Below are 11,812 nucleotides of genomic sequence, written 5' to 3'. Positions count from 1 at the left end.
TGTCGCTTTACTAAAAGATATAACTAGTGGTAATAGTGCAACTCAAATCTTTTAAACCGTATAGTAGTTCAAACACCACATTTTGATTGCTTTATCCAGCAATGACAATTATTGCACACAACAATTTATCTAAATTTTAGTACTTAGACCATCAACAACATATTTATATAATTATTATTACATTTTTAATATTTTATATCAAAATTAATTTATCTTTTTATAACATGAATGCTTAACAATTTATATAAAAGTTAATAATTTTTTTATAACAAATGAATTTTTTTTATAAATGCATAAAATATAAAAAATATGGAAATTTAAATTATAAAAAATGATTTTTAAAATATAAAATAAGCTTGTAATAAATATGTTTTTAAATTTTATAAATTTTATTTAAAACTTTTAAAATTTTTTAAAAAATCTCCAAAAATATTTATAAAAATTGAGAGTAATTGTGGAATATGATACATTTTTAAAGATTCAAATGTCAAATTGTAACTTTAAACCATTAACAAAGAAACATAAACGGAAAAAAATATATCAATCATGCTTCTAGCTTTTGATTAAAAATTTAAAAGTTAAAGCAGAAACTGGTTTTCACGGACATCCCAAAACACTTTTACAGAGAATTCAGAAAGTACTTCATAGAAGTTCTCTCAAACACTCTCTAAGTATCCACATTTGCTTTATGAAAAAAATTCACACAAGTTAATAGATGCTATTGATCATGTAACTTAATTATAAGCTTTATAATCCTTTTTCGCAACAGATATAAGAAAGGAGATAATGAATTTAATTATTTTAATTAGGGAATTTTTTTTGTCATGTATGTTTAACGTCTTTTTGCGATTTTAGTCATCTATATTTGTCTCAAATTTCAGTCTTATTCTTTTATCTTTATTTTTTTAGACAATTTTAATCATTTTTCCGATGTAGCGCTGATTCGACGCCATTGAAACTCAAATACGGTACTGATTTGTATAATACAACATAAGCACTTCCGATTAAAAATGACCAAAATTGAGAAAAATTGAAAAATACAAGACTAATATTGAAATTTGATAACATAGATGACCAAAATCGTAGAACGAAAAACACACAAAAAATAGATAACCTATGCTCCGATTTTGCCTTTCATATTCTAGAATCAAATGCACCCTTATATTATGGAAAAGAAAATATAATAAATGAAAATTTCAAACATAATATTTGATAGAAAAAATTATTCCAACATATATAATTAAATTTATAAAAACATTAAGTACATTTAAAAAGTATATTTTTTTATATTAAAATCTAATGTACATGTGTTTCAAATAAACTATTTTTTATAGATAGATATATATGAAATGCATCGGATGCTCTTAAAAACATACCAAATACTTTAATGTTCAAGTTAACTGTGCAAAACAATGAACGACGACCAATCTTGTACGGCCAACATTAATTCCAACGCACAGAATAAACTCTCCCATCTCATCTTCAATTATTATTTATAAATATAGGCTCGGTTCCCCAGTTCTCCTCCTCCCGCTTAATCATATATATTCCAAGAAGATTTATTTCATTAATACAGAAATCAATTATGAAAAGAGGTGGAAGCTATGGAGGTGGGCAGAGTTCTCTGGGCTATCTCTTTGGTACGGATGACAAAAAGAAAAATGATGTGGCGCCGCCATCTCCGGGGGCTGTTTTGCCACCTTATGGGATTGATGTAGAAGTCGAAAAGCCTCAAGAAAATCTTGCATCCCCATCTTCTCAGAACAAAGCTAATATATCCAACAACTATCCTAGGGTTCAGGGCCAAAATTCAGGAAACTTCATCACTGTAAGTACATAGATAGTTTTAAAGATCGAACACTATTTAATTATATTTACTTTTTTTAAAATCCCATTTCGTTTTTTTTTTTTTCATATTTGTGCAATTATAGGGTCGTCCATCAACAAAGGTCAAATCTGCTCCAGGTGGAGATTCATCTTTAGGGTATCTGTTTGGAGACAAGTCCGGAAATATGGTGTAAAGGATTCAACATCTGTTAATCCTTTGTTTTACCCAAGATCAAACAAGGGTGTATTGACATGTACGTGTTTCTTTGATGTCATGAATAATGCACACTCTGTCCCCAGGATTAATAAATATGTGAGACTTGATTTCTGACAGAAGGTAATTCTGTGAAATTTAGGTTAGGGTTTGTAGGGTTTGGCGTGTGTTGGTTGTTCAAAGTGTGAATTTTCCCTTTTTTCCTTTTCAAATGTGGTAAAATTAATGTTTTCAAATGTTATGATAGTATGTTCCACAATTGGCAGTCCAAATTACTTCATATATGTGTGTATATATATATATATATATATATATATATATAGGTTTGGAGGTAGCTTGCTTTGGAGGAATACAATAAATTAAAGTGCATGTAAAATCTGTCATTAAGCGAGAGTTGTGTTGGTTGTGTTTACATCATATGTAAAAGTTGTAATGATATATGCACAACTAGACTTGTTTTTCTTTAAATAATTTCTCGTTTTTGAATGTTTTTCTAATGCTTATAATCCTTCATATAAATTGGACTTTACAACTTGATTGAATATATGAATGCCATATAATATGCAGCACCAAGTACTGCACGAGATATGAAATAGCTTAACTTAATTTTTTGAATGAACTGCTAACAATGATTGCCACATGAAGCGCTAATGGTATCCGAACTGGATTCTAATTTTTTTTGCTTGAATTATACAAATGTTACCAAGGAACTGACGATCTGCTCATTCCTTGCTTGGTACTTTCTCCAGTAGGTATGAAGTATAGTCCGAATACGAGTTGAAGGTCGGTTTTATGATCACCGAGATAATATTGTTAATCCAACTCATATTTTGTTGAGGGACCGAGCGCTAGTCAAGAATAATTTGGAAAGGAAGTCGAATATACGAAATATATTCATTAACATACAGTGATGTATAGAAAGTTCTGTGATTTAGAGTGTCATGTTATACACACACGCATTCATATAGTTTAAGATCAATTGAGGTGGCAAAGTGATTCACATGGATATAAAAAGTGGAATCATCTTGGCTATGGAGTTTTGAGGAAATTAGAGCTCATAATGATCAGGAAAGATACGAGAATAAGTAGGTAAGAGGTTGAAAATAATATTTATATATTGTGCTCCAATCGAGCATTACATGTTTAAGAAATTAGAAGAATTTTATAGCACTTATATACCCAAACAAAAGAGAACGTATCCACTTGCATTATGGAAGCATTAGGATACTTCAGCTTCAACGGACATTTCCAGATATATTATTCAAAAGAACCGAACAGGTACTGGCTAGCTAGAGGAGTGAGGACCACCACCCTCTCTTTCAGGAGTTTAACTTTAAGTTTCGGTGGCTCGAGAGACCTACATTGGGATATATTCGAGCAAGACTGATGTAGATTAAGCTAAGGGGCGATCCAGCAGAGGCAAGTAGGGGTGATCTCACCTCTCAAGTAGAAAGGAGTCAGAAGTTAATGTATAATTTTTCTAACTATATATTGTTTTCTTCCTAAGTCCAGATTATTGTTTCTGATCATTTTATGAGCTCTATCATTCAATTATTTTCCACAAGAATGCAAAGAAAAGGAACATTTTTAATATTTTAGTTTACTAAATTAAGAAATTCATTTTTGAAGCCATGTTTTCTTATAGCTAGTGAATTTTGAAAGTTTGGAAACATTGTGTCTATAAAAAGTCACAACTAGCAAAGGGAAACAAGCAATTCCTTTGTTAAGAATAATTAAATCAATAGATTTATTTATTAATTTTTTTAAAAGATATATTTAAATTCTCGTTCTCTCAATGCACAAGTTTTTAGTACGTTTTAGCTAGTCATATTTGAGTTTTTTTTTCTATGTTATGTTTATTCTCATTAAAAACAGAAGCAATGTGGGAAAATGGTATTTGAAAAAAAAGAAAAAAAGAAAAAAAAGGAGTGTTTTAGAGAATAGAATTAGTTATTCTATCTTTTACATATTTAATTATTAATACATAACAATTCCTAATATGTAAATGTGACGTATTCACTCATTACCAAGTTGTTGTTGTTATTATTATTATTATTATTATTATTTAAGTTCCTACAATAATATATACTAGTAAAAGATGTATACATGTTGCATGTGTTATTTTATTTTTAGTTTGATCATATAATACTAAACAATTAACACGAAATTATTTTTAATTTAGAAGAATTGTTCGATTTAAAAGAGAAATTTTATTTAGATTTTGTAATATATAAAATATAGAGTGACTAATGATGAGAAAATTCCATAATATGACTAAACGAAGAGAAAATTCCATAATTTTTGTTAACATTAATTTTATTTTGAAAATATTCTACACATTTACACACACACATCATCATCATCATCATTTTACATACACATCATCATCATCATCATCATCATCATTTTGTGTAGAATATTTTCAAAATAAAATGTGTGTAAGATTTAGGGAAAAAGTGGCACAACATTACCTCCTACATGTTTGCTCTTTTGTATGCATTGTGGGATTACTATATATACGCACTACAACGGAAAGTGTGACACCAAACATAAATATTTATAGTGCACATATAAAATATAAAAAGTATTTTAAAATTTTGTGCAGGATACCAGGTCAAGTGCTCCCTAAAAGTACCAAGTAATTTAGGTTTTACTCATTTGTAATGGAATCTTTTTTATTTATCTTTTCATGGCGATGAAACACACAACATCTACTTTTGTGTATACATTGTGTAAATTTTCGAGCTGACATAGTAGTATGTACATCACACTAGTCATGTTAAATTGTATTGAACAAACTATGTGTGACATGCTTGCTCGAGAAAGTGATTATATGAAATTCAAACTCATGATCATTGTTGAAACGATTAACTACTCCAACAACTATGACTCATGTTTGTTCTTATTGAAATCTTAATTGTAAGAATAGTTGATGTATATCATACTTGCAAATGTTTACTTAGGCGTGTATATATACATTGATTACATTAATTTATATATGTGTGTGTACGTGTGTGATGTCATATAATCATTATTTTATTTTTTGATTAGAGTAGGTCTCTTGTGAGACGGTCTCACGAATCTTTATCTGTGAGACGTATCAACCCTACCAATATTCACAATAAAAAAAGTAATACTATTAGTACAAAAAGTAATAATTTTTCATGAATGATCCAAATAAGATATTTGTCTCACAAAAATACAACATGTGAAACCATCTCACATAAGTTTTTGCCTTAGTTTTTTTATATCAACCAAACACGTACATCATCCATTAAGTTAATAAATAAACAGTGTGTTTGTCGGGCCGCTAATTATTGTAAGTATCTTATCATGGAGCTGTTATGTGTCTATTTTTGAAAAACTTTATTTGATTTTGCTACAATTAAATTAATACGCACTTTAATATGACGTCCAAGGAATCTCTTTAATTATTCTTTTTTTCGTTTTGGGCAGTGGAACAAAATGTAATTATGTACTCACCTTTTTTAGTTTTAAAAAATTACTTTTTAAAACGATCGCTTGAGAATTTTTTTTTTTTTTTTTTTTTTACACTTCAGAGAATGAGATTCGAATGTTAAAAGTTATGTTATTTCATATTTTTTTTATAATTTTAAATAAAACAACATAATGTAGAAAAGAAATCAGTTAATTCGACCATTAAACTGAGAAAATTGAGAAGAGGCTTCATTTAGGTATGAGATATTGTAGCTTTAGTTACTGATTAAATTGTAATAATAATAAATTTCAATTGTTCTTCCCTATAGGCCCAAATAATGCAGTATCTGGCCCAATATAACAAATGTTCTGTGTCTGTATGGGCTAATTGGTTTAAACGAAGGCCCAATTAACAACACACTCACATTTGCCAGTGAACCAACATTCATTAACAATATGATTTCTTGTATAAAAAATTCAAGAACATTAACAAACAATAATTTTATATCACAAGAACTTATAAACCGGAGACCGATCGAAATATATAAATTCAGTACGTACAAGTACATGTTGGTTAGATTCGAGTTGAGCGATTTTTTATCGGATTAATTTTATATTGAAAACAAAAAAATTTATTGTTAACAAATGTTCCAATTAAAGAAAATTAAAAGTATAAGTTTTGATTTTTACTATATGGAAAAAAACATTACTCCTTATTTATTTTTGGTGTTTATATTGTTTTTACAATAAAGGATAATTTTATTATCATTCGTAGGCAATAATTATTATGGTGCATGGTCCCCCGTTGGTGACCATCCACTAGTGCACAAATCCACCCGTGAGTGCTCTGATTGGTGGGAGTCTGAATTTGTAATTTGTGGCGTGTGACAAATTAAAGAACGAGTCACGGGATATATTATATATTTATCTAATTGGGAACCAAAAAGCAAATTCTATTTACATGTTCCTCCAAGCCCTCATTGCATCACTTGACAACTATATAAAATACTTATATTTGGAAAAAAGACAATGTTTTATCGGAAAAAAAATTTAAATTTTGAGTTATGTGAAGTTTATATTTTGAATTAATTAATTTTATGACAGGAATGTTTGGTTATTTGGATTGGGGTTGGACCCATTTTTCTTGTTAAACACCTGCTTAGGACAATAAATGTTATCTTTACTTACTAGTGGCCAGAGTGATGCAAAAATAACAAGAGTCAAAAACTGTGTGAGACGGTCTCATCATATTTTATGAGACGAATCTCTTATTTGGGTCATTCACGAAAAAATATTACTTTTTTATGCTAAGAGTATTACTTTTTATTGTGAATATCGGTATGGTTGACCGGTCTCATAGATAAAGATTCGTGAGACCGTCTCACAATAGATCTACTCATAATAACAATAGAAACTTTTTCCCGGGCATGGTATAAAACCTAACACATTTCTGTGCCGAACCAAACTCCACAAAAAAATTATTAAAGGAAAAAAAATGGAACATTTGAAGGTCCTTGAAAACTTTTAAAGAATAAGAGGATAAAAAGATATTAAATTTGTGAATTCTGTTTTAATTATTTTTAATTATTTTTAAAATTTTAAAATTCCCTTTTATTTTATTTTTCCTTTCAAGTTCATCCTTCATAAGTTGGGTTTTCTCGTATCATTTTTCTTAAAGCTAATAAAAATTGACACTTCATTCAATTTTGGAGTCTAAGGCACATTTTCTTCATCTCTCTCTTAAAGTTTAAAAATGATGAATATTAGTTCAAATTGCACTTTAGATACTTTTCCTAGCTTCCATACTCTTTTTTTGCTTGTTAACGAGTTTTGAGTGAATTTTACTCCCAGACAGCGGTCGGCAACATGACCTCGATACTTAGTCTGATTTCATTAAGCATTCTGATAACGCAACCAATCGTAAGATCATCAAATATAATTATGTATAGTCACGCCTTTTTTTTATTATTTGTAAGAATCAAATCTTTTGCGTACCACGAGGCAGTAATTTCAACTAACCATCCACAAACGAGATAATTCGTTTGCATAAATTTTAATCTAATGATTAAAATAATAAATAATTTACGTTATGTTGTTAAGTTGAAACCAGTTACTGAGAAAGTAGAAAACGTGAATAGGGCTGAAACTGTTTCTTGCACTTCTCTTTACTTTACCCATCTCTTTTCGTTGCATCCACATGTTTTGCCCATCCAAGAATTCTCTTACATGGACATTTTACCCATCTCATGTTACAATATATATTATTAAAAACTAATTATGCCATATTTTAGTTTTTATTCACTTTTTACATTTCCTTTCTCATATTATTACGTTTTAGGTAACAAATTATATTTTTATTTATTATTACGTTCTAGGTGACAAATTATACTCTTTTTTTTTTTTTTTTTGTATTTGTATATTTAGATGAATAGTGATTTTAAGGATTAATTGTACCGATTTTTCTTTCTGTGAAAAGTTTTGATATCTATGAAGTTTGATATCTAATTTTTAAGAACACATGGTCTAAAATATTATTAATTTTCGATTGAGCGTTTTTTTTAAGATTTTTAGATCGTGCTTTTAATCACAATATTTGCTATTTATATATTTTAATATCACATTTCTGCAAATATATATATATATATATATATGTATGTATGTATATATATATATATGTATGTATGTATGTCTTTTGGAGGATGCCTATATAATCGCACGTCTTCTCGACAATATTGCCAACAGTTAACATGGAGTTTCCAAGAACTCTAACGAGCTTTAAGGTGAATTCTTCTTTTTTCTCATTAAAATTTCTCTGATGAATTCAACTGTGTCCGTATGAATTCCCATTTCAGCATTCCAATTTTGATGTACTCCTCATCAGGTAATTCAAGCAATCTTTGTTCTTGCTGCCACTATTCTGGTGAGATCAAACTTGGTGAACGGTCGAGATCTTCATCGGCGGTGGGATGACTTCAAGTATCGCACACTAAGTTGCAGGGCTCACAGTGTTTCGTTAACAGACTTCGGAGGTGTGGGAGATGGAACGACGTCGAATACGAAGGCTTTTGGGGCTGCCGTTGATTATCTCAGCCAGTTCGAATCGGACGGCGGCTCGATGCTGTTCGTTCCTCCGGGGAAATGGTTGACCGGAAGTTTCAATATCACCAGCCATTTCACCCTTTTTCTGCACAAAGACGCTGTTCTTCTTGCATCCCAGGTTTGATTTGCAGGGCTCACAGTGTTTCTTCTTCCTATCTTGTTTTCTCCGGCATATTCTCGGTTGCATTTTGCTTTATTTACAAAAAATAAATTAAGAAAAGAACTACAATATGTTCAATAATTTTCAAAATTCAAAGATAGATGTCAAAATGATCGTGTCACCACGTACCAAAAACATGAATTTATATATATATATATATGTATATATATATGTATATATAAAGATTAGTTTTAATCACATTGCTAATGGGTCATTTAAATGCATATTAATTTAATAAATATTCACCGTAAGAAGCATGATCGCAGTATCATCTTATCGCCTCGAAAAGCTGGTCAATGAAATGATTTGATTTACAAAGTCAAATATTAGGATCTATATGGTTTAAAAACTAACTAATGTGTGACGTTCGTTAGAACAGGAAAAACTAATTAATTCCTATGTCAAAGTTCTAATGTTTTTAACTGATACATCAAACACGAAAAGAAATTCATTCATAACAAGATTCTGAGTCAAACTGCTCCTATAGTTTCTGTCATCCAACGTCTTCCCTCACAAGCTTCCAGATGTATTGCGCAGCTCTCTAATCGGATGGCTAATCAAGTAGGACACGTACTAACTTTTTTTGGTTTGTCGCATATGGTTCGGAGTGACTTTAGTGAGTCTTCTCCTCTCTTTTTTGTGTTCTGTTGTAAAACAAGACTTGGGTTGCTAACTTAATATATTATGATTTCCTAAAAAAAAATCTGAGTCGAACTTAGCTTGGAACAGGCCACAAACGTGACAGTACGTTAAATTTGCTTTATATTGTTTAAACTAAATTTCAAGGCATGGGTAGCACAACCAAAGGAAGCAAAAGAGAATTCTACTGCACTGCACGATAAGGAATAGTGTTTTTAATAAGTGATCAATATCCTCAATTTTCATCCAATATGAATTAACGTAGGATGAAAGTGAATGGACTGTGATAGAAGCCCTCCCATCCTATGGTCACGGACGCGACACCCCAGGCGGAAGATACATCAGTCTCATCTTTGGTATCAACCTAACTGACGTAGTAATAACAGGCAAGAGTCTAAATCCAAGACAGTCTTCTAAAATAGACTGAATATATAGTTAAGACGGCCAAATTTTGAACTGTGACACGAGGTTTTCGATCCCATTCGCAGGCGATAATGGCACCATTGATGGGCAAGGTCAATCTTGGTGGGACAAATTCCACAAGGGAGAACTGCAATACACAAGGCCCTATCTTATTGAGATCATGTATTCGGATAATATCATGATATCGAACCTGACGTTGGTTAACTCGCCTTCGTGGAACGTTCATCCTGTATATAGCACGTACGAAAAATAAACGCTTTTTGACTTTCTTGAATATGATGCTCTTGCTAAACATGAATTGATGAAGAAAAATAAATTTCTTGTTCGAAAATTGCAGCAATATTATAATCCAAGGCATCACAATTCTCGCGCCTGTCAATTCTCCAAACACCGATGGTATCAATCCAGGTTTGTGATTAGAGCAAACTCAAAGTGCGTCCCTTGCAATGAAATACGCTAACAAAACGAGTTTTGATGTATATAGTTTGTGCTGAATACTTCAGATTCTTGCACAAATACTCGGATCGAGGACTGTTACATCGTGTCTGGGGACGACTGTGTTGCAGTAAAGAGCGGTTGGGATGAGTATGGGATAGCTTTTGGTATGCCAACAAAACAACTAGTCATTCGAAGACTCACCTGCATTTCTCCAACCAGTGCTGTGATTGCATTAGGCAGTGAAATGTCTGGTGGAATTCAGGATGTTCGGGCAGAAGACATTCTTGCCGTAAATTCCGAATCGGGAGTTAGGATCAAGACAGCAATCGGCAGAGGTGGATATGTTAAGGACATATACGTACGAGGAATGACGATGAAAACCATGAAATGGGCGTTCTGGATGACTGGGAACTATGGCTCCCACGCAGACAACAACTATGACCCGAATGCACTTCCTGTGATTCAGAACATCAATTACCGGGACATGGTGGCCGAAAATGTGACTATGGCTGCAAGGTTAGAGGGGATTCCAGGCGATCCATTCACAGGAATTTGTATATCTAATGTTACGATTCAGTTGGCGACAAATGCGAAAAAAGTTCAATGGAACTGCACGAATGTTGAAGGAGTTTCGAATGGTGTCGTTCCCCAGCCTTGTGATAAGCTACCAGATCAAGGGAAGGAGTATGTTTCATCCTGTGATTTTCCGATGGACGACTTGCCTATTGATAATCTTGAAGTTCGATCATGTTGTTACAGACGTAAGAAAAAGTTAGATGGTCATGTAATTAGACGTGTGTGATCGGAATAGTTACGATTTCAGGCTATTGAGACAAATTGCATTTATCTGGGGTCTAAGATGAAGATTGTACGTGTAAGTCACCCTCCGCTTGATTATTGGAGTAGCCTTGAGCCCATCAAATCTCTTTGGATAAAGTGAAAGAAATCTTGAAGAAGTGTTTGTTTTACAAATATCCTGCTTCATCATAACGACAATCTTTTAAATAAATATTTAAAATTTAACTGAACACCCCATTACATATATTCGGGTTTATTATGACAATCCAACAACCTGTAGTGGCAGCCCACTCCAATACAGAGCAACTCCAGCGTCCGATGACTCACTTCCGCTCTCACTCGGTCTACCGCTGCCATTATCTACTCTTCAACCTCCATCGCTACAGAATTCCAAATTCAATAACTAAATCCACTATTATCATAAATTCCCAGTATTCCAGTGGCTAAGATCCTTTTTCTCTTCTTCATTTTCTCATAGCTAGTCTTTTTTTAAAATATCATTTGCTTCTTTTCCTCTTTATGTTTTTAACACGTTCTGTGTCGAGTTGGGAGTGAGTTTGTATATAAGGCTACATGATGGATTTCTCCCGTGATACCCCATAGGAGCCCGGGTCATGGATGACCCGGGAAACTAAATGGATAGCCCAAATCAATTCAATATGCAGACTACTTTCTTCAGCAACCGGGCGTGGGGATGCCCGTGATATTTTCTCTTCAAGCAATCAGGAGCCCGGGCTTCCGTGCAATCCTCCAGGAACTTTTACCCGAGCTATCTC

General features: G+C 32.1%; 2 protein-coding genes across 2 annotated transcripts; both read left to right on the top strand.

The window, feature by feature from the left end:
- The first annotated feature begins 1,394 nt into the window (after window positions 1-1,394).
- On the top strand, window positions 1,395-2,532 carry LOC142544542 (protein SPIRAL1-like 5). The gene is made up of 2 exons (XM_075651583.1): window positions 1,395-1,828; window positions 1,932-2,532. Exons 1-2 carry the CDS (start codon window positions 1,586-1,588, stop codon window positions 2,019-2,021), a joined length of 333 nt encoding a protein of 110 aa, XP_075507698.1. The 5' UTR covers window positions 1,395-1,585; the 3' UTR covers window positions 2,022-2,532.
- A 5,624-nt stretch (window positions 2,533-8,156) lies between these two features.
- LOC142545319 (putative polygalacturonase) lies at window positions 8,157-11,194 on the top strand. The gene is made up of 6 exons (XM_075652433.1): window positions 8,157-8,259; window positions 8,361-8,696; window positions 9,643-9,763; window positions 9,866-10,040; window positions 10,138-10,208; window positions 10,304-11,194. Exons 1-6 carry the CDS (start codon window positions 8,227-8,229, stop codon window positions 11,038-11,040), a joined length of 1,473 nt encoding a protein of 490 aa, XP_075508548.1. The 5' UTR covers window positions 8,157-8,226; the 3' UTR covers window positions 11,041-11,194.
- The last annotated feature ends 618 nt before the right edge of the window (window positions 11,195-11,812 follow it).

This window comes from Primulina tabacum, chromosome 5, assembly GCF_025594145.1.
Source record: "Primulina tabacum isolate GXHZ01 chromosome 5, ASM2559414v2, whole genome shotgun sequence".
In the NCBI taxonomy this organism is placed as follows: domain Eukaryota; kingdom Viridiplantae; phylum Streptophyta; class Magnoliopsida; order Lamiales; family Gesneriaceae; genus Primulina; species Primulina tabacum.
This window is presented reverse-complemented; position numbering and strand designations above follow the sequence as displayed.

Excerpts from the sequence above, each read along its gene's own strand:
- LOC142544542 (XM_075651583.1), top strand. The coding sequence starts at position 1,586 with ATGAAAAGAGGTGGAAGCTATGGAGGTGGGCAGAGTTCTCTGGGCTAT. Across the intron at positions 1,829-1,931 it reads ATTCAGGAAACTTCATCACT|GGTCGTCCATCAACAAAGGT; the intron begins GTAAGTACATAG and ends GTGCAATTATAG.
- LOC142545319 (XM_075652433.1), top strand. The coding sequence starts at position 8,227 with ATGGAGTTTCCAAGAACTCTAACGAGCTTTAAG. Across the intron at positions 10,041-10,137 it reads GTTCATCCTGTATATAGCAC|CAATATTATAATCCAAGGCA; the intron begins GTACGAAAAATA and ends CGAAAATTGCAG. Across the intron at positions 10,209-10,303 it reads CACCGATGGTATCAATCCAG|ATTCTTGCACAAATACTCGG; the intron begins GTTTGTGATTAG and ends TGAATACTTCAG.